Source organism: Chiloscyllium plagiosum, unplaced genomic scaffold, assembly GCF_037043375.1.
Source record: "Chiloscyllium plagiosum isolate Xiang-an unplaced genomic scaffold, Cpla_swu_hap1 HiC_scaffold_23, whole genome shotgun sequence".
Lineage (NCBI taxonomy): Eukaryota > Metazoa > Chordata > Chondrichthyes > Orectolobiformes > Hemiscylliidae > Chiloscyllium > Chiloscyllium plagiosum.
The window spans coordinates 47,531,164-47,553,791 of NW_028270161.1; the positions used below are offsets into that span (position 1 = coordinate 47,531,164).

General features: G+C 38.6%; 1 protein-coding gene across 2 annotated transcripts; it reads left to right on the forward strand.

The window, feature by feature from the left end:
- The first annotated feature begins 6,254 nt into the window (after positions 1 to 6,254).
- LOC122561631 (troponin I, slow skeletal muscle-like) lies at positions 6,255 to 15,297 on the forward strand. Of its 2 annotated transcripts, none has more exons than XM_087999633.1 (7): positions 6,255 to 6,429; positions 7,427 to 7,468; positions 7,572 to 7,703; positions 8,919 to 9,008; positions 9,107 to 9,283; positions 10,669 to 10,777; positions 11,275 to 15,297. In XM_087999633.1, the coding sequence occupies exons 3-6, from the start codon at positions 7,578 to 7,580 to the stop codon at positions 10,765 to 10,767; spliced, it is 492 nt and encodes a 163-aa protein (XP_087855759.1). In that variant the 5' UTR covers positions 6,255 to 6,429; positions 7,427 to 7,468; positions 7,572 to 7,577; the 3' UTR covers positions 10,768 to 10,777; positions 11,275 to 15,297. The 2 variants fall into 2 exon arrangements, with proteins under 2 accessions (XP_087855759.1, XP_043569502.2); XM_043713567.2 differs by lacking the exon at positions 11,275 to 15,297 and adding an exon at positions 10,889 to 11,174.
- Positions 15,298 to 22,628: the final 7,331 nt, after the last annotated feature.

Consider the following 22,628-nt stretch of genomic DNA (forward strand, 5'->3'; position numbering starts at 1 on the left):
ATCAATGAATTAAATTGATGCAAGCTTAAATATTAAAATAAAAAGCTTCTTAGATTGTGCAGGATTTAACTGCTGGGAAACTACAGGTTTAATGCTTGGGCCTCAGCTATTTTCAATCTAAATTTTGACAAATGCAAGGTTTTATAATGGAGTTATGTTTGGGGCACGTGTCTTTAAGGTAAGATGTAGGAATGAAAGAGCCAATGTGACTGGTTGCAAATTCTCTTGACAACAAGTCTGTGTGATTTTATTGTTAAAGATTGAAGGGGTACGCAAGTTATCTTACTGGGAGGGAGGTGCAAGATGTTTAGAGAGAGGCTGTGCTCATGGTAGCTAGATTGTTAGTCTCTATGTACTAAGGAGGTGTTGGTGTTTACAACTTTGCTTAAAACTCTCCATTTGTTTTCCAAGCTAAAATGGAATGTGGAGTGCTGGCAGAGGGAGGTAAGGATAAACAATAAATATTTTAACTGGATGCAAGGCCCTTGTGATTCATGCTGCCATGGAGATTAGTTTTGAATGGGAAGAGTCCATTTGAAGTCATTGTAAGATGAGTTACAAATTTTCATAAAAATATCACAGAACTTCATTGATAGGATCGATCATTGGTTCATTGGACGGTAGTCTTCAGTCGAGAGGATACATAAAAGAAATAAAACAAAAGAAATTAAACAAAAATAAATCAAAGACAAAAATCTACAGTACAACCTTTACATCTCCATAAAAGGAAAAAAAACAACCATCAGTTTTCCACTGTCAAAGCCGATGAACAATATGAATATGCCAAAGTATTCCTGAAAAACACTCTCCAACTCAATAATGGTACAACCTTAGTTTTTCATTCATGCCATTGTTTGAAGCAGTTCCAAATTGTGCAGAATGGTTTCTGGAACTGTTGTTTGTTAAAAAAAACTATGGATATTGGGAATTTAGTTCCAGGAATATGGGCTGTTGTAGTCCAAAAATAAAAATGTGACTATTGTCTTAGAATTTCAAGTTTTGATTTTAAAAAAAACATTACATAGATACAGCAAGTACTGAGACAATTCCCACTAATGAACAATAACAAGATAATAGCATATGAGGATGAATTCCCTCACAGCTTATACAATTTATGCCATTATCACTTAGGCATCAGATTGGATAAATTCGCTCCATTGTCTGTATTTTAAAGAGCAAATACAGATAGTGTGTTGAATATCAACATTTAATTCAGTTGTGTCTGCATTTTAGAGGTGGGCAACAAATTTTTTAAAAGCCTGGGTTTGACTGGAAATGGTTATGCTCATCCAAGGTACTGTTCAAGCATCTTCATGAACTCAGCGACCACGAATGAACCATATATTTGGGTTTAGTAACAATTAGAACATTTTAACTTTTAATGTATAGACCACTGCACATGTATAGGAAACAAGAGAAAGTAGTTATTTATCATGCCTTTTATACTCATAGTTACAAGTTCCCAAGAATGATTAATGTGCATGAATCCCATACTTGGAGAATCTGACAATGTCAGCAAGGATATCACACAACATTGCAGTCTGGTCAGATTTAACATGTAACTAGACAAAGATCATAAAGAGCTGAAAAATGTGTTGCTGGAAAAGTGCAGCACGTCAGGCAGCATCCAAGGAGCAGGAGAATCAACGTTTCGGGCATAAGCCCTTCTTCAGGAATGAGGAGGGTGTGCCAAGCAGGCTAAAATAAAAGGTAGGGAGGAGGGACTTAGGGGAGGGGCGTTGGGATTGCGATAGGTGGAAGGAGGTTAAGATGAGGGTGATAGGCCGGACAGGGGGTGGGGGCGGAGAGGTCGGGAAGAAGATTTCAGGTCAAGAAGGCGGTGCTGAGTCCGAGGGTTGGAACTGAGATAAGGTGGGGGGAGGGGAAATGAGGAAGCTGGAGAAATCTGCATTCATCCCTTGTGGTTGGAGGGTTCCTAGGCGGAAGATGAGGCGCTCTTCCTCCAGACGTCGTGTTGCCTTCTTTCACCTATCGCATTCCCAACGCCCCTCTCCCAAGTCCCTCCTCCCTACCTTTTATCTTAGCCTGCTTGGCACACCCTCCTCATTCCTGAAGAAGGGCTAATGCCCGAAACATCGATTCTCCTACTCCTCGGATGCTGCCCGACCTGCTGCACTTTTCCAGCAACACATTTTTCAGCTCTGATCTCCAGCATCTGCAGTCCTCACTTTCTCAAAGGTCATAAAGACACAAGTCATAATCTAAGGTGCTTTTAGACAGCATTACATTTACTGTAATGCTACTAAGTTTATGAAGTTCAGGTGTTATGCAGCTCAGTGTAAAGCTGTTGGGATTTGGTGGCTGGAACAATCAATGTAACATTAAAGCACCTTAAAACTGCCAGAGTTGAATGCAAACAAAACTAAGGAGAGGCGGGAAAATCAAAAGTGGTACGAGCAGGAATGAGAACTGAACAAAATATGCATTTAAGCAAGAGAAAATAGCAACATTTGACTGTCAGAAAGGTGAATCGATCTTAGAGTGATGCACTGTTACAAAATCTATAGGAAAATGTGACAAAGATAATAACCAGAAAAATTCTGAGATGAGAAGAATGGGAAAAAGATGCTGACTGTAGTTTTCACAATTACACAAGTGGGGAGAAGAACTGCATCAGCACAGTAACCAGAGAGATGTAGAAAAACAATGAGCACAAAAATCACTGAAGTAATTCTAAACTGGAAACTTTGTTGTTATCTTTGAAGTTATTTAATCTTTTTGCAACTGCATATACTCATGTACACTTATTCATAAGAAGTTTCTAAAACTAAATCTTTGGCTAAAAAGTAGAGAAACAATTTCTCTGCAAATAAAAATTTTCAGGGTTGAAATCCACTCACTCCTGTCAGTCGCAGAGTTGCTTATTCAGAGATTATTTCCATTATTATTATTGTTCCATTATTATTGAATTTGCCTTTAACATGAAATCTTGATCGACTGCCACAATACAAAATTATTTTTTTTCATAAACCTGGTACACCATCTAGGGCTGGCTTTGAAATATACAATGTCTAACATTCTTGCTTTTCCTGGACAAAGATTCAGATAGATTTGTGAGAAATGGGGAGTCCATTCTGGCAAATTTCATTGACGCATTTTGCAAATTCTAGCTATGGTCACAAACTCGGCTTTCTTCTGTTTACACATTTATTCTTAGAAATCTCCTTTAGTTTCCTAGAGTTTCCCCCCATCTCCAACATTCTTCTCTGATATCTTCAATTCTACAGCTATTGCACAATTATTTGTCTGCTCTGCAATCTCATTGAATTTAAGTTTGAACTGGGCTGTGTCTCTACAATTTTTTCTTGATGCCATATTGTCATATTGGAGGGTGGGATTGATGCATCAGTGACCTCGATAGCATGTATTGATATGTGCAAACAGGAAGAACTGACAAGTAAACTTCAATGGTAAGTAATTTATGATTCTATGAATGAGTAGGTGTGCACCAGGGCAAGTTTGATTTTGGTGACAAGTGACTGCTAAATGGAAAGATTTTGGATATTTTGCCAAAAAGCAAGGATCTACTTATACAGGAGATTGGCCGTTACTCAAATATGTTTAGTATTTTTTTTACCCAATTCATGACATTGAAAAGTGAAACATATATTTTAAGAATTACTTTTTGACTTACTTTTACCTTTCTATCAAATTGCTAAAAAAAATTAATCAACAGCACCTCTCATTCCTGTTACAGATCCAAAGCCATATCATTCCAAAATGTCTGATCAGTAAGTTTTGTCTTTTTCTTACATTGAAGTTCTATTTATTTCTAAGATTGTTACCTAGAAATTATACATTTAAAAACTATAAATTCAAAACTAGTTTCTGTGCTTTGCCTTTCATGAATGGGACACTGCATCTGTGGATGAAATGTTTGCTGATTTGTTCATTTTATCCCTAAATACAAAAATGGTAATATGAAAAATTACATCACGTGTATATTGTTTTTATGTCTAAATATCTTATGGTTCCTCTGCTGCTTCTTTATCTTAAAGTTTAAAAATAAGCTGTCAAACTTGGCAGTCAACATAGCTCCAGAACCGAGTGTTCATGCATTTGACTGAACTGATTATATCAGATAATTCATGGAAAGAATATTAAAATATTTCTGTGGTTCACACTCCTCCCCCCACCCCAACCTCGCCCACCACCACCCCTTTTGATGTGTTGAGAGTCAAGGTCAAATTGTCAGAAAACAGCAACTGCTTAAGAGTTGCACATTGCACTTTGTTCACTGGCACTTTCTTTTTAAAAAGTAAATGTCTTTGGGCAGAACAATGTTCACAAGTTGTTCTTTAAAGGCCAAAAGCAAGAGGTGCATCAACTATTACAAGAAACAGTTGACACAAAGAAAAATCTCTTCTTTTAACTCAGCCATTACTGAAGGTCATTCCAAATGAATATTGTTTTCCTATTGTACTGTCCATTGAAACTGGGCCTCAATTCCCTTGTTCTTATGGTGCATTATATGCCCCTTAAGCACATGGGTCATGTACAGAATATATGAGACATATTGGTGACTTTGTCTGAAGCACCACAACTACTGTTTCTTGAGAGTGGTGCCTTTGGCTTAATATAAGAAAAAATGAACTCAAGTAGCCAACATGGTCTGTATTTGAACAAAGATAAGAAATTCACAACTTTTTTTTTAAAAGAGTCAAGACAATAAGTGAATATTACTAGGTTATTCCAACCTACTGTAAATGCATTGATTTCTCTTACCTTAAAAAGTTACATTTAAAACTGTGTAGCAATTGATTACTCCATCAATGTCCAAATTTCAGTGCTGACAAGCAATAAATAGTTATCGACAGAAATATAGGAGAATATGATTGCTTTTAAATTTAAAATATCTATGGAATGCCACTATTTTCTAATTGTTATGATTATTTATCTGATATTATTTGTCTCTTTCTCTTTCTCTTTTAGGGAAGAGGTAAGCATTTTAATAGACCTGGTGTTATGTCTCTAAAACAGTTGTATTTCTGATTGTTCATATTTTGTTGCTATTGATTTAAAATTTGTATCTGTTTGAACAAGTTCACTAACAATCAAAATGTTTGATGCGGGCAGAGCAGTAGATGTTTACTTGGACTTTAATAAAATCTTTGATAAGATTCTACATGATAGAGTAATACATAAAGTATTACATGGGATTCAGGGTGAGCTTGCCAATTGGATACAAAATTAGCTTTACGGTAGGAAACAGTGTGTGGTGGTGGAGAATTGTTTTTCGGACTGGAGGCCTGTGACCAGCAGTATTGGATAGTAATCAAAACTGGGTCCACTTTTGTTTGTCATTTACATAAGTGATTTGGATGAGAATATAGGATGCATGGTTAATATGTTTGCAGTTGACACCAAAATTGGTTATATAATGGACAGTGAAGAAGATTACAAAGAGATCTTGATCAATTGTGTCAATGGGCTGAGGAGTTGCAGATGGAATTTAATTTGGATAAATGTGAGGTATTGCATTTTGATAAAACAAACAAGGACAGGATTTATAGTTGATGGTAGGGCTGTGGGTAGTATTGTAGAACAGAGAGACCTAGGCGTTCGGGTACATAATTCTTTGAAATTAGTGTCACAGGGTGATTAAGAACACATTTAGCATGCTTGCCTTCATTGCTCAGAACTTTGAGTATAAGAGTTAGGACATCATGTTGAGATTGTTTAGGAAATTGGTGAGGCCTATTCTGCAGTACTGTGTGCATTTCTGGTCATCATGTTATAGGAAGGATGTTATTAAACTGGAGAGAGTTCAGAAAAGATTTATCAGGATGTTACTAGGAACGGAGGATTTGGGTTATAAAAATCAGCTGGATTGGCTGGGACTCTTTTCACTGGAGAACAGGAGGTTCAGGAGTGATCTTATAGAGATTTATAAAATCATGAGGGGCATAGATAATGTGGATAGCAAATGACCTTTTCCTGGGGTGGGAGAGTTAAAAACTAGAGGGCATACTTTTAAGGTGAGAGGAGAAAAATTTGAAAAGGACATGAGGTGCAACATTTTTACACAGAGTGGGTTCATGTGTGGAATGAACTGCAGAGGAAGTGGTGAATGCAGATACAGTTAGAAAGTTTAATTTGGATAAGTACGTGAGTAGGAAAGGCTTAGAAGGATATGGGCCAAATGCAGAGAGATGGGACTAGTTAGCTTGGAACATGGTCAGTATTGATAAATTGAACCAAGGGGTCTGTTTCCATGCTGTATGAATCTATGACACTATAATTCATTCTATAATACTTTAACAGTATGAAGAAGAAGTTATTGAGGAAACTGAAGAGACTGAAGAAGTAATTGAGCCTGAGCCTGAGCCTGAACCAGAACCACCAAAACCTGCACCTCCTCCTCGAGTTACTCCAACTTCAAGAATCCAAACGACTCAGAATGCTAAAGTATGCTGTCAGCTTCCATATGCTTTCCTTACTAAGTTAACTATATTATTTCCAATCACATTCTATTTTAACCCAATTTTTATTATGCAGTGTTGAAAGGAATCAATGAATACATATACTTGTTATGTAGGAGCCTATGTTTCATATTTATTCAGAAAAGTTCTACTTAGAACATTAAGATGGCATAAACTGAACATTTTCCCACTTATTATGTTAAAAAGATTGAAGAAATCACCCTGCTCTAGTCAGTCTTGTTGAAAATGTGCTGTAGTTTTCCTACTATCCAATGGTACAGGACCACAATACACTGAATGAAGTTTGTTATCCAGGATTCAACCCATGTGGAATTGTCAGACCAGACTAGATTTTGGGTTAGAAAGGACCTACATTTTTAAAAAATATTTTTCTTTATTTGTAATGGCTTTGGCTTACACAATGCCTGTCTGCCTTTCTCCAAAGCAAGCTGACTTCCAGGCAACAAAATTTGGGGAACATATTAAAATGCAAGAGTGTTCCCTGACATGGTGTTGGGTCTTCACTCCATTGCAGGTGTGTGATGTACTCACAGGTTCTCCAGCCGTACATAAGCCTGATGATAGGCTTGGTTTCCAGACAGGAGAGAAATGTTGATCATTCACCACTGTTTTCTCAAACACAATTAGGAATGGAAAAGGAATGCTGGGTTTGCAAGAGATACCCACATCCCATGAAATAGAAGAAAAATCAGTCTAGAGGACCAGATAGGTCTCAGCCCTAAACTGTGAAGGTTAAAGATTTGGAGGAGGTGGGGGTTTGGAGGATATGGTGGTGGGATATGCAAGGAGTGTATGTTTGAAGGATCGGTTCTAAAGTTTTGTAGTTTTTATTTTCAATTGTAATTTCTTCAAGTATAGCTCATTGTTGAAAATGTATCATCACATGTCTTTAATATTGTAAAGACATAGCACCACTTACTGATAAATAACCAGGTCTTACTTGCTTTTGTTGTCAATAACAGAGAAGTTGTAAGATCTCAGCATCACGCAAGCTCCATCTCAAGGTGCGATAAATTTGTGTTTCCCAGTCTACTATTCAGAGTTTTTAAAAGTTTCGTTGTTATGCTATTATAACACTTTGAATGAATAATAATAATATTTGTGCAGATTCTAATGCTGGGCAAAGCCAAAGAAGACTTAGAACGAGAAATAGCTGAACGAAATATAGAGAAGGAAAAATTTCTTGCAGAACGTGTACCTCCACTCAACTTCAGTGGCCTTTCACTTACCGACTTGCAAGTAAGACTAATTTATTTTGTGTTTTCATTTATAGCAGAAACTTATTTGCAGCATTATTTAATTTTTCTTAATATTGGTAGACCCTGTGCGTTTAGCCTGGACCATCAACAGTGCAATCATCTCAGCTTGGATGCTATGAGAGGAGTTTTGATTCCCAGTCAGAAAGCAGTGGGACATTCAGATTGTCTCCTTGGGAGTAGCAGTTGGACGCCCCAGTCATTTTAACAACCAGGACTTATTAACATGCTACTGATAAGCTGTCCAATCAAATTGGGAGCCCAAAGACAGCTTGGTGTCTTTAATAATTAATTGGTGCAACAGTTCCTAAATCAGCAGATGGGTAGATTTTGGAGGGTTTATAGAGGGCAGGGAGTGCCTGGGCAGAAACAGCTAAAGCTTTCTTTGTGGGATTCTGTACCTCCATACTGAACTTAGAGAGATTGTAAACTTTGCTAATTGAATGCAATAGACTGGATTCAGTTAATTATTGATTTGTTTTTTGGAAAAAATCATTCTTGCAGTACTTTAGTCAAAAGTTTTAGATGCCCTATTTTATCTTAACTGCTTTGGTAATAGAATTCAGTCTTATATCAAGTGACGAACATACCAGGTGGTCAACATCATGCTGACTAACACCATCATACTGTTATCTTTCATGATGTGTTCATCAGTATACCTTTTAAGAGACTTTTTAGTGAATAGAGAATACATGTTGGACTCTTCGCTTGAACAATCAAAATTTTATCAGCTTCCTAAAGATGTCAAATGGCCTTAATTTATGAATGTTGATGAGATTCTTGCCCAAATTGATTGAACTCCTTAACCATTCAAGATGGCTATGTTAAAATGGCTGTAGGCAATGGGAAATGGGCAGATAATTTTAATTTCAATTCCCCTACGTGGAGAAAATTAAATTCATTCTATGGTATTTTTTGACAGAGGTGAGTCCATGAAAGGGACAAATGGTCCTTAACAGCAAGAATAGTTAGAAAGTAGAATTATTTACTTTAATATTGGTTTGTAGCAGAGAACACATTCCCCCCAAGCTATTTTTGCCTGAGGCAAGTCCATTCTGAGTAATGCATTATTAGTGAATATTTTAAAAGGGAATTGGACAATTTCTTAATAAGGATGCAGGATATGACAACAAAAGTGGGATTAGACTAGCTGACACATGTACAAATACTGACCAGGACTAAACTGTTCTTGTTGCAGAATTTGTGCAAAGAGCTTCACCAAAAAATTGAGATTGTTGATGAAGAAAGGTATGACTTTGAGTTTAAAGCTGGGAAGAACAACTATGAGGTAATTGACAAAGTTGGCATAATTCAATCTCTGCATTCTTCAGCAATTATAATACGGAAACATCAGCTTTAATAGTAAACACATTTTTGTGCCCACAGATTCATGATCTTTCCTTGAAAATTCTTGACCTGAGAGGGAAGTTTAAGCGACCCACTTTGCGTAGGGTCCGTGTTTCTGCTGATGCTATGTTGCGTGCCTTATTGGGATCTAAACATAAAGTCTCTATGGATTTGAGAGCCAACTTGAAGTCAGTCAAAAAGGATGATACAGAAAAGGTAACATTAACATATTCTTTTCTGACATTCCAACTCAGCTATTTCTTAGGATTTAATTATGTTTGAGATCTGCTTCAACTGTTTTGTTCACGTTTGTGATGTAAATAGAGATGTTTAAAAATAAATTCCTTATTCTTAGATAATCATTAGACAAAAAAATTGTTAAATTTTATGCGTTGTTAAATAATGTCATACTTATATTGGCAAGGTACTGTCATGGTCTTTCTGAAGGAGATAGACATATAAACGGAAGAATGATTAGTTATAGGATTAACTCCTATTGCAGTTTTGTCATCTCTGAACAGGGAAAGCCTTAAACAAGTTTTAACAGGTTTTCTTTGCCAGATTTCCAAAACATCAAACCAATAGACTGGATTCAGTTAATTATTGATTTGTTTTTTGGAAAAAAATAACTTCATTCTTGCAGTACTTTAGTCAAATGTTTTAGATGCCCTATTTTATCTTAGCTGCCCTATTTTATCTTAGCTGCTTTGGTATTAGAATTCAGTGTTATATCAAGTGACGAACATACCAGGTGGTCAACATCATGCTGACTAATACCATCATACTGTTATCTTTCATGATGTGTTCATCAGTACACCTTTTAAGAGACGTGATCTTAATATCATTAATGTATCAAATTACATGACCTGAGACTATAAAGATCTCATCCTCCATCTTACCTCAGATCGCTCAAAGTACGAAATTCTTTTGGAAACATGTTGCAGTATAATAGCTTAATATTAGCCCTGATATTTACGTGTCCAGGCTATATAATGTTTGTACACAATAGTCCGTTGCAACGGCTCTTGGATTCTTCTACATCACAATATCTACACTCAGTTATGAAAGAGAAAGAGGGAAAGGAAAGAGCTTTGCTCCTCCAAGAATCAGGAATGGAGTGTTACAGAAAGAAAATGAACTTAGACAGGTGAAAGCTTCTCAGGAAGATGCCTGTGCACCAAGCAAAATCCAAATTTTGATACTCCAGAACCAAGCTTTAAAGCCCTTAACTATGCTAGATACATTCCTAAATTTGAAGAGAACAATGTGAAGTTCTTCTTCATTACTTTTAAAAGGTAGCAGGATAACTCCAATAGCCAGAAGAAATGTGAACAGTTATGATAAAAGGGCAGCTTGAGGAGTTGTATTTCCACACTAACTGCCGACATGTCCACCAGTTGTCATGTATAATGTATGTCCTGTCATGTATGGCCATGTCTCTTAAGGCAATACTGTCATTCTAACTGTAAGGCAGAACACAACATCACATGAGATGAATTTCTGCCTATAAGGTTTTTTATTCAGATTAAACATTTCCTGTTAGTTTGATTGTAAATATCTATCTTTATTTTGAATCTGTTCCATTTTCAAACTCACAATAGGAGCGTAATGTTGAGGTGAGTGACTGGCGTAAGAATGTGGAAGCCAAGTCTGGCATGGAGGGCAGAAAGAAGATGTTTGATGCTGCCACTACCCAGTGAATATTGCCAGGTTTGAGATACATTAGATGTTTTGGATTCAACATCAAAAATGAAATTTTACTTTCATTCAGACCTGAGAATATTTATTGATTTTTGGATATTCATTTGTGTGTTTCAACAGGTAATCCAGGTGGGCTATTACCACTGCTTTGAAAATAGAGAGTGAATATGTTTGCTGAGCGCTTTCAACTCTGCAATGTTTAGCATGCCACATTCTTGCATTATAAAATATTTTAATAAATTGTTTAATGTTTACAATCGTCTCCTGAATTTTACATCCAGCTATTAGTTGTCTTGAACTTTTGGTAACTAAAGGCGCTGAATTATAAACTTCAATAAGGTATGTCAAAAATAATTTCCTGTCTTGTATCCAAGAATGCACAGTAAAATATTTACTCATAAATGGCTATTGGCACTTTCATTTTTATTTATTAAGCATCAGCCGTTCAGATGTCAGTTATTTGTTCTAATTAACTATTATCATTTTCCCTTTCCTTGTCCCAGCAGCTTCATTCCATCCAACCGTACCAGCTTCACCAGCCTCATTCCTTCCAGCCTGGCAGCCTGTTTGCTGCCTGTACTGTCCTTTGCATTATTTGCTGCTTCTTCTATCACAGGCTGTTTCTCTCCTGTATCTGATGCTAATAGTGAGCCTATCTTTTCTTTGTCATCTGTGTGATTGAATTTTCTAAAACATTTTGGAGTCTTTCAAAGGTGAACTATCCCAGAATCAACATGCTTACACCAAAGTTCCAAATGCATGGAGTCAATGTGGGACACTTCAGGGAAATACCAGTGATGAATCAAAGAGGTCTTAAGGGCACAGGTTGAAGATGGAGATTTCCACAGTGGAGTTGGTACAGACATGGGTGTAGCCAGTGCAAAGAATAGAGTTCTCCATTGGACAAATATTCTCAGATCAGAGGTGACCCCTTCACTGCTATTACATGGAAAGAAGGTGTCCATTTTCTATTGGAGAAGCAACCTGCATCACTAAATCACTAAACCATGGGGCCACTTATTGTTTTCTCTAAGATATCAGTCTAGAATGCTTGTTGAGATGTTATTCAGAAGGCAGGGGAGTGGTAGAGTGATCAGAAGTTTCTATCAGTAGCTGTAGGCTCAAGGACATGAATACCTGTTCAGTTGCTCTATAAGATGGCACCTAGCCATTCAGCCCCACAGAGGAACAACAAAGGTCTTCAACTTTCTGCCTGCCTCTGCCAGTTAATTGGCTGCACACCTCGTCTGCAAATATCAAATTGACTAGTCACCCCATAATTGCATGTAGCCAGATGCTCTGCCTCAAGCAGAAGTCCTACACTTATACAGTCCCACCATTGAGACACTCAAAACAACAACGAGACTCTGGGCAATATCTTACTACTGTGTACAAGGTTGGAGAAATCTCCCATTATATGCTGATCATTAAGTGAATAGTATCAATCCAGATTGGTGGACAGCATAACAAACCTCCAGCAATATGAAAGAATATTATCCATTGCAATAAATTTCAAAACAACAAAATAATTTTGGTCAGACACATTAATTATTGCTAAAGTTAGAGGCCAACATTTCTTTGGAAAGGAAACACAGATTTACTGTCAGGAGATATTCAGTGTTTTAGTACATTAATCACCGAATTTTCCTGACTTTGATCAACATCCCAGATTGGATCCTACCTGATCTAACAGTCTTTGCTCATAGATATCTTACTGATAACCCAATTCCCAACACAGCTTTCCATTCTGATAGGGAGAATAGACACAATATTCCCACATTATTTATTTGTATCTAGGCTCAATGTAGGAGCAGCATGAATCCTCATTGGAGACCTTTGTTTTGGGGAAGTAATTCATTGGCAGTGTGTTTGTTCTCCATCTGGTTTTCTCTCCTGAAGTCAGTGATTCAAGCTGTGCTGTAGCGCGATGAATACCAGGAGTCTTCAAGGACCATGGAGGCCACTGCTCATGCATATGCCTCAGGACATATAGGTGGGATATTTAACAAGATCTGATTCGATAATTATCCATTATATAAATCAAATGATTATATTATCTGTGAACGTCAGTTCAAGAGCAGAACTTTTATGATTTATTTGTGCCATCTTTTATTTTGTTTCCTTCAAAGTATCAGCTTTTATAAACAATTGCTTCAAAACAATGCTGAAATTAACTTCCAAACATAGATGTAACATAGAGGGGTATTCAACCTGTTTTCTTCTTTCAAACCTGGGAATTCAATTGTTGCAAGAACCAGGCAGATTCTCAATTCCCCATCTCAAGTCTTTGAACAGGTATATGGTTTCCCATCATTAATAGATGAGTACTTTTGATGCTCAATCTCCCATTTCTCCTCTTGTTACTTCAGAATAGATTTGGAATGTTCTAAATATAATTTTACCATTTTAGGTAGTAACTGGAAGTGTCCTGTTTATATCTCATGCATTTGGTTTATTTTAGTCATAGCAGGTGTTTTACATTCAGCTATACATGGCAGGAACATATGCAATGTGTTTAGATATATCAGCCTGAAACTCTTGAGAGGAATGCAAAATGGACCATGAAGAGTTTGTTGATTGACTTACACCAGATGCATAAAGAAATAATTGTTATCATGTAGGAGCCATTTAACGACAGTCTTATACCGTTTGGAGGTAATTTGGAGCTCCAAAACTAAAATTCAGTAAAAAGCAAGGGTCCTGCTGCTCTAGAGGGTCCTCCATCGGAACTCTAATGGAAGATATGCAAGACTTCTAGAAAGTTGACACTGAGTCTCTACCATTTCCAGGAGTTCCCTGGATATATTGTAAAGTGTGGAAGTCACACCTGGCCACTTGCTGTACCGGTCACCTCTCATGAACTGTAATCTGCCTATTAGAGTCCTGAAGAAGGTTTTAATGATATTACTCTCAGTATTCAAACATCGAAAAATAAAAAATGCACAATATTCAGTCACCTTCACATCCTCATGAAGCAGCCTTGACAGACTGCCTTCCATATATGGCAATCCTGCAGACATTTTGACCTACAAGTGCAAAAACTAAAAATTCCTGTACAATTATCCTGGCATGGAATACAAAGGTCAAAATAAACCCTTTGTAAACCAGGAAAATGGTTAAGTGAGCAATTGTTTCAAATGTTGAACTATGCACGACTTTTGCATTTCATGTGCATCATATAGGTTTTATCCTGTTCGACATTGAATCAATTCATTATTTTTGAAATTCAATCAGTGGTATTTTGTAGGCAAATACCACATCCAATCTGTATATAATAACAACTGAATTAATGAACAGATAACCTATTTCTTGTGGCATAATTTGATCCAGGAATGTTTAACAGGAGAACTCCCCAGTCTTCCAATAGTGCCATATCTGCTTGAGCAAGTAGACAGAATCTTATTGCAATATCATGTTTTGAAAGACAATGAAGATATATTTGTTTCCAAGTACATAATAAGTATAGGACATAACTGTTTAGCAGTGGTACAGTATGTCCCCAGTCTATATAGGCTTGATCTTTCTGTTGAATGTGTGAGGATCAACTTGGGCAGATGCCTGAAACAGATGTTAGACCTCTGAAATATATTAGTGAAGGGCCTGATGAATATTGCATGATCGCTCTATAACACATGTTCCCAATGAATGGAATAAATGCCATATTCTAAAACTGCAGGCAATCAAAATTTGAACGTCTAATATATAATTCTAACAGGACTATACAGCATAAACATAAGAAGGAAGTTCTTGAAGACTAGAACCAGGGATCACCGTTTAAGGAAATGGGGTAGGCCATTTAAGTCTGAGATGAGAAGACACTTCTTTACCAGACAGTAGTGAATCTGTGGAATTCTCTGCCACAGAAACTGATTGAGGCCAAAACATTGAATGTTTTCAAGAGGTAAATGTCATTCTGAGAGCTAAAGGGATCAAGGTATATGATGAAAAAGCAGGAAACGGTACTGAATTGGATGATCAGCCATAATTATATTGAATGGTGGAGCAGGCTCAAAGGGCTGAATGGCTTATTCTTGCTCATATTTTGTGTTTCAATGTTTCCTGTGTTAATGGTGTAAGCTACCAGTTCTGCTGTCACTGATGCTGTCAGTTCACCCAAAGGTGAGGTCTAAGACCTAGTTTTGAGTGGCCAAATTTGCTATGACTGACCTGAGGCAATGCCAATGTCTGCCAACAATTCTGACAACACAAGAATTCCTCAGTACTGCTGCTTGACATATGTGGCTCAGTTCTGCAATTTGTTTTCAACTCAAAGGCAAGACTGCAACAAACTGAAATATGAATTGTTGACAACTTATCAATATTTGTTTAACTTTTGATTAGTCTTGTTAAATTAACAACCAACTTTTTCCATTCTGTTCATCTCCAGCATATTTCTGGGTTTGTATCAATTAGGAATTCATAAATGTTGGTGGATATGTTTTCAGTTTAGATTTGTAGAAAAATCAGAATCTAAAACTCCCTGCACTGTGACAATTGTTTCACTGTACAATAAATCTACTCACAACTTTTGGCACTCTGTCTTTCTGGTTGATCTCCAAATCAAATAATTTATAGCTCATGTTTATCATCTGACTTTGCAGTTTTTTTTAGCATACAGGTCTCTCTTATTTATTGATAGTTAGATATAAAGGTAGAAGCATTTCTTAGGAAATGCATAGTGCATTACTTTACAGTGAGAAGAGAGATTTTGTGCTTCAGTGGTACCATCTGTACTTCTGGGCCAGAAGCTCCAAGTTTGAGTTCCATATTACGAGTTTTTGGCAAGAGAAGGTGCATTCATAATGTGTCCAGACATGTTGCTTATCAGTGCATTAATCCTTCTATCACACCCTGTGGCAGGCAGTAAAATTGGGAGAAATTCCTGGTCAGGCATCCTGTAGATGGCAGTGGCAAACCATTGCAGTACTTTGCCCATAAACATGGACCAATCCATTGGAAGTCCATGGCTCAACCTTTTGGAATAAGTACAGGAGAAAAGAGAGAGAGAGACTGCTAACCGGTTACATCTGACCCATCATTCAAAGGTCTCAGATTTTATTGCTATAACATCCCAATCCTCAGGTAGCATTGAAAGGAGAACTGATATCAGTTTTCTCTCTCTCTCCTCACATTCCAAAATGTAAGTTGTTCAAATCTCAGCCTTAAAGAAGAACCAAATCTCAATTCTACTTCACTTCTTCAGAAGATTCTGGCAAACCCCAGGCAGAATGGACCCAGATGAGGCCTGCCTCAATCACTATTTTGTTTACAAGTTTGAATGATGCCATGACTGTTAGAAGCAGATCTGAGCACTTATATATTCAGATATGGGCTGCCTCAAAGAGGGGGCCCATACCATCAATGTCTGCCCAAAATTTGACACTTCTGTGGAGTTAACACCTGTCTCTACTTTTCCTTGGGCAGAGATACATCAGTATTTCAGATCCATTTAGCATCTTTTGGATCTGTTGTTCTCAACCTGAAGAATCTATACAAAACCTAACCCGAGATTGTTCCAAAACAGGGCTAAGATTACTAAAAACTGAAAGAAATGCGGGTGCTGTAAATCAGAAAAAAAAAACATTGCTGGAAAAGCTCTGTCTGACAGCATTTTTGAAGAGAAATCAGAGTTAACGTTTCGAGTCTGGTGACCTTTCTTCAGAACCGATGGTAGCTAGGAAAATGTCACTTTTTATGCAGGCAATAGGGTGGGGGAAGTGGGTAAAGAGTAAACGATAGGTGCGGATAGAGCCCAGAGAGAACCCAGTTAGACAAACAAAGGAGTGAATCACAATCTGACTAGGAGGCTGAATTGCTGTAAATGGTGACTGTTAGTGGCTAACAATGGGTTGTGTGTAAAAGCAGATTGTTTGATAACAAGGCTTAGTATGTGGGTGTGAGGGCTCGGACATAGGACAGTTTAAGCTGTAAGGTTATTGAACTTGATATAGAGTCCAGAAGACTGCAGGGTCCCCAAGCAGAAAATGAGGTGTTGTTCTTCCAGTTTATGCTGAGCTTGTTGGAGCACTGCAGCAAGCCTGAGACAGAGATAATGGCCAGAGAGCAGTGTAGTGTAGTGAAGTGAGTGCTAGGATTATTGTCCAACACAAAATGTCAAATTCACATATTTTGAAGCCAACAGATAAACAACAAGCTCATGCTATTCATTTCAAGGAAAGCTGCCTCCAGGGTGTAGCAATCACGATAGCATAGATCCCCTAATGCTAAACCAATAAAATCTCTAGACATCCAGGAACAGTGAAGACATCAAGTAAGGTAAGCCTGCACCTGCATTGAAGAAATTTTAAAGACAACAAACCAGGAAGTAATTGCACTGATTAACATTCACTTATGATAAATTTTATGGAAATTGAGACATCCATATTAGCAGCAGAAATAGATGTAACATTAAAAAAAAATTTATTAAATGAAAATCTTATAGCTTTTATCATAATTTAGGGATCAGACATTCCATTAATATAAAATAATTTTATTCAATAGTAGTTATGACCTAATACACCATTTAATGCTACCTTCATAACTAGGTGTAAGATTTCAGAAAGAAAAACAAATTTAGCAGGTTTGGCAACATTTATGGATCATGGAGATAATGCTTTGAGTCCAGAGTTCAGTTCTGAACAAGGGTCAGTGGACTTGAAACATTAACTCTGTCTTCTCTCTACAGATGCTGCCAGACCAGCTGAGTTTCTCGAGCAATTTCTGCTTTAGTTTCAGATTTCCAGCAACCGTGGTTCTTTGTTTCACTTTGGTAAGCTGTTAGAGATTGTTAATAGCAAAAATGTGAGTATTGTTGGAAAAGAGACGTAAGGCTGAGTCTTACATTTTTTGGTGAAATGTGAGTTGTGTCGAGTTTTTTGGAGCAATTTTCACCACAAAGCCGAGAAAGTTTTCTTGATGTATCTTACCAAATGTGGCTCATTAACACCAAACTTGCAGTATGCTACCCTAACATCCAATCCTATCCCTACCTTACTATGTGCCATTCCCAGAAGAAATTACCATTCACTGGATATCTGGCATTTACTTATGCTTGTACTCTTATACCAAAGGCCACTGTACACCCTGACAGACAATTTGGGTATTGCCCCTCACCAGCAGTGTATTGGCACAGCAACCATAAAGCCACACTGTTTCAGATACATTGCTGGTGTGTCTGACACTCTCTCACCCGTGGTCTGCATTCTCTTGCCCTTGTGCTATTTAACCATTAGACTGCACAGTTTGCTGGTCCTTAGCTACATCCTATCTAAACACCCTCTAGGCCACTGCTTCTTTGTTTCCAGTGCCCAGTGGAAACCCACTTCTTGTCATTGTTCAGTGGGTAAACATCACAAACAGGCAAATAATTGTTACAAATGTGGGATTTTATTTACAGGCACCAAAAACAAATGCAAATAAAGCTAATACAAGCTTCAATTTACTCTATAACACAAACCAAATTCTGGCACCATGACCAATCACTATTCTCTGCTGCACCCAACTCCCATCTACTGGAAAATGGTGTCAGTCAGTTTCTCTCAAGTTTATAGCACCCAACACAGTTCTAGAAGGCCGCTCACAACTATCCCCTCAAGGGGAACTAGGGATTGACAACAAATATTACCCTAGCCAGCAACGCCCGTATGCCATGATGAATATAAACAAAAAGCTGAGCGGTCATGGACAAGGAGACCTTAATCCTCCCCACTGTCCTCATCCTCCTGTTAATACACCGCCTCTCACTCCCCCTGTTTCTTCTCATCCAGCACATCTCCCATTTGCCTGCTTCAATTGTGCAAAGCACAGCACATCACTTGAGGATGCACATACTGTTCAGGCTATTACTGATGGCCCTCCCCTTCCTTATATGGTCAAAGCAGCTCTATTGCCTGCTCCACCACAGTCCTGGTCAAAACATGAGCAGTATTGTATTTGTTCACCTTGTCAGTTAGGGAGATACGCAACAGTTTCAGGAGTCATGGTTGCAGTGGGTAGCCCTTGCACCCCAGCAACCAGCCTTGTAAGACTTTGGACCTTGCAGCAGGTTCATGATACAGCTCCAGGTTTTAGGAGTCATGGCAGCTGCCAGGATAGTGGGCACACACCTCCAGGAAGTAATCACAGATTACCCAAACATTAATGGAATGGAGTCCCTTCCTATTGATGAATTCTGCAATGTTGTGATACAGACCTCTTAGTGCCACATGTGTGCAATCGATGCACCCTGTACCTGGAGAATCCCAGCGATGTTCCTGAATCCTACTGTCCAGGCTGCAGCCCTAATCTCCTCATGGGGAAACAAAATGAGCTGCCACGATCTTGCACAAATGGCATCGGTTACTGTCCTGATACATTTGTAGGTACATGACTGCCAAAGCCTGCACAGTTCACCATCTCTCCCAGGAAGGAGCCAGTGGTATAGGAGTTCAAAGCAGGTGCCACCTTCATAAGCACCAAGAGGGATAGTCACTCTTTCCTGCAGCCCTCAGGTCCTGCTCCAATATTTGTCCCAGTTTCATCACAGTGTCATACAAAGTCCTGTCTTGGCCCTGTGACTTGCTTATCCCCAGGAAATGGAGTTGGGCAGAAAAACTCTGTACCTTATACATCTTGTTGCTGTGACCTCTCCCTGAGCTGAGTGCTCCTTATCCTCTGCAGGGTCATGCTGCTGCTTCTGAGACTGCTGGCAACCCTAGTCCTCCATCATTCCCTATCACCCCCTTGTGTAAGCAACCATAGTGGAAAGTGAGGACTGCAGATGCTGGAGATCAGAGCTGAAAAATGTATTGCTGAAAAAGCGCAGCAGGTCAGGCAGCATCAAAGGAGCAGGAGAATCGACGGTTCGGGCATAAGCCTGAAGATATTCCTGAAGAAGGGCTTATGCCCGAAACGTCGATTCTCCTGCTCCTTGGATGCTGCCTGACCTGCTGCGCTTTTCCAGCAACACATTTTTCAGCTAGGCAACCATAGTCACCAACTTGCCGCATGTGGCTGGACGCAGGTCGCTTAGTGAAAAATGACCTGCATTGGGAACATAAGGATTGAAAGATATTCTTAAATCTCAGAACAGTCAGTGGTGGCATACCCTTCAAATGAGAGCTGAGCACCCTCCTCTACACAGTGAGACATGCTGCATCGAGTTAATGAGGGACATGTCACTCATTCAGATTCAGCCTCAGCACATGCAGCAACTTGATGAAGGTGCTTCCCCCTGACCCCGGTTGAGGGACCAGCACATTACATTAAACTGGGAGAGTCTCCTGTGCTCCAACCCGCTTCCCATCCCTGATCCACAATGCTCATTCAACTTTTTATTACTTCCATTAAACTTAGATGAAGTGATGGTCTTTGCTTCCCACAGCACCTTTGGAAGTGGCACAATTGTTTCTGTTTGGCCACCACTGACCTCTTTTTCAGTAATTGCTGTTAACTTCAGCATCATTGAGATATCAACATTCAATTTATAAGGACCCAATGTCAAATCACCCTTGCCTAGTGTTTCAATCCTAATAAGCACATTCACTTTCCATGCATTGCAAATGGCTGATAAAACAATTTTAAATGAAACATAGTTGAAGTTTGTAAATGTCTGCTTCATGTATTTGTCCCCTCAATGTCTGATCATCAAGCAGATGTGAATCTTGTATTTTTACCCATTAAACTGACAGTGACCTCACCCACCCTGGGTGTTGTTCTAGTCATTTTCCAGTTGCATTTCACACCTAGAGAAAGACAAGTGATTGCAGAGAGTGCAACTTATGGTGGACACAAACAGCACCCGAAGAAGGGCTTATGCCCGAAACGTCGATTCTCCTGTTCCCTGGATGCTTCCTGACCTGCTGCGCTTTTCCAGCAACCCATTTTCAGCCCTGATCTCCAGCATCTGCAGACCTCGCTTTCTCCTCCAGGAACCTACCTCCTCATCCCAAAGCCTCCAGGTCCCCATTATATTGAACTTTGCCTCCAACTGTCCTCCCTGCCCCTCTCAAATGTGTAGATAGAAGAACATCTTTATAACTTTCAAAGGGAAATACAATTTATATTGTACAAGAAAAAAGATTGGGATAATTGACAGCATGGATTGGTTGGACCGAAAGGTCTGTTACCATGGTGTATAACTCTATGACTCAATAAAAAGGATGTTGACAGGTTGGCAAGTAGTCTTAATTGGTAGAGACATTGCTTTGGAAAATGCATCAGGAACAGTTATCGCAAATTTTTGGTTAAATTAATATAAAACAGAATGACTGTGATTGATCAAGATATGTAATGGGGAGCAGTATCTCCTCAGCTTTTGCTGAAAGGTGCTATACCTGAGTAAAATCCCTTTGCCAGCTTTTTGCAGGATTATATGTGGCTTTTAGCAGGCTTAAGTGAGCTACATTGTAAACCCAAATGATAAATGTAAGTTGAATATTAGTTTAATTCTTGGCACACTTCAGATTGTTCAGTAATCTTCAGAATTCTTCATTAAGATGAAGAGTGACAGTTGATTGTGAGCCTAGAGTCTAAAAACTAAATAAAGAAAATTATGATGGTATGAGACATGAACTGGCTATGATAAATTGGGAACGTTCCTTAAAGGGATGATGGTGTATGGGGAAATGGCAAATATTTTAAAAGGGCAGGGACTATCTGCAAGAATTGTTTATTCCCGTCTGGCACAAAAGTAAAATAGAAAATGTTAGCAGCTGTAGCTAATGAGGGAGATTAGGGGCAGTATTAGATCCAAGGAAGAGGCATAAAAATTAGACAAAAGAGGCAACAGACCTGAAGATTGGGAGCAACTTAGATTTAAGCAAAGAAGGAAAAAGGGATTGGATGAAGAGAGGAGACATAGAGTAAGCTTGCAGGGATCTTACTGATTATAACAGCCCCCATAGGTATGTGAATAGAAAAGGATTAGTGAAGACAAATGTAGGTCTCCTACAGTCAGAAACAGTGAAAGTTATAATGGGAACAAAGAGATGACAGATCAATTAAATACATACTTTGGCTCTATCTACACAAAGGAGGACACAAATAATAATCCAAAAAGTTAGGGAGATAGATGGTCTAGTGAGTGAGAGTAATAGAAGGATAAAAGTATTTGTATGGAAATGGTATTGGGAAAATTAATAAGGCCAATAAGTCTCCAGGATCTGATAATCTATGTTCTAGATTTCTTAAGGAAGTTGCCCGAGAAATAATGGATAAACAAAGAACAATACAGCACAGGAACAGGCCCTTCGGCCCTCCAAGCTTGCACCGACAAATGTTGCCCTTTCTGACTAAAACTCTTCACTTACATGATCTGTATTTCTCTATTCCCTTCCTATTCATGTGTGCATCCAGGTCTTTCTTGAATGCTGCTTCCACCACCTCCTCTGGCAATGCATTCCAGGTACTCACCACCCTTTGTGTGAGAAATTTGCATCACAAATCTCTTTTAAACTTCTCCCCCTGCACCTTGAACTTGTGTCCCTTAATAATTGACCCCTCCAACCTGGTAAAAAGACTCATACTTTTCACTCTATCCATGCCATTCACAAACTTATAAACTTCTATCAGGTTGGTCCTCGACCTCCTGTCTTTCAGTGAAAACAAATCCAGGCTATTCTTCATCAATAAAATCCCGATATCAGGCAACACCCTGGTAAACCTTTTCTGTACCCTTTCCAAAGTATTTACATACTTCTGGTAGTGTGGTGACCACACATTCCTGATGAAGGGCTAATGCCCAAGCCATCAATTCTCTTGTTTCTCGCATGCTGCCTGACCTACTGTGCCTTTCCAGTGCCACCCTTTTCAACTCTGATCTCCAGCATCTGCAGTCCTCACCTTTTCCTGGTGACCAGAACTGTATGCAGTATTCCAAGTG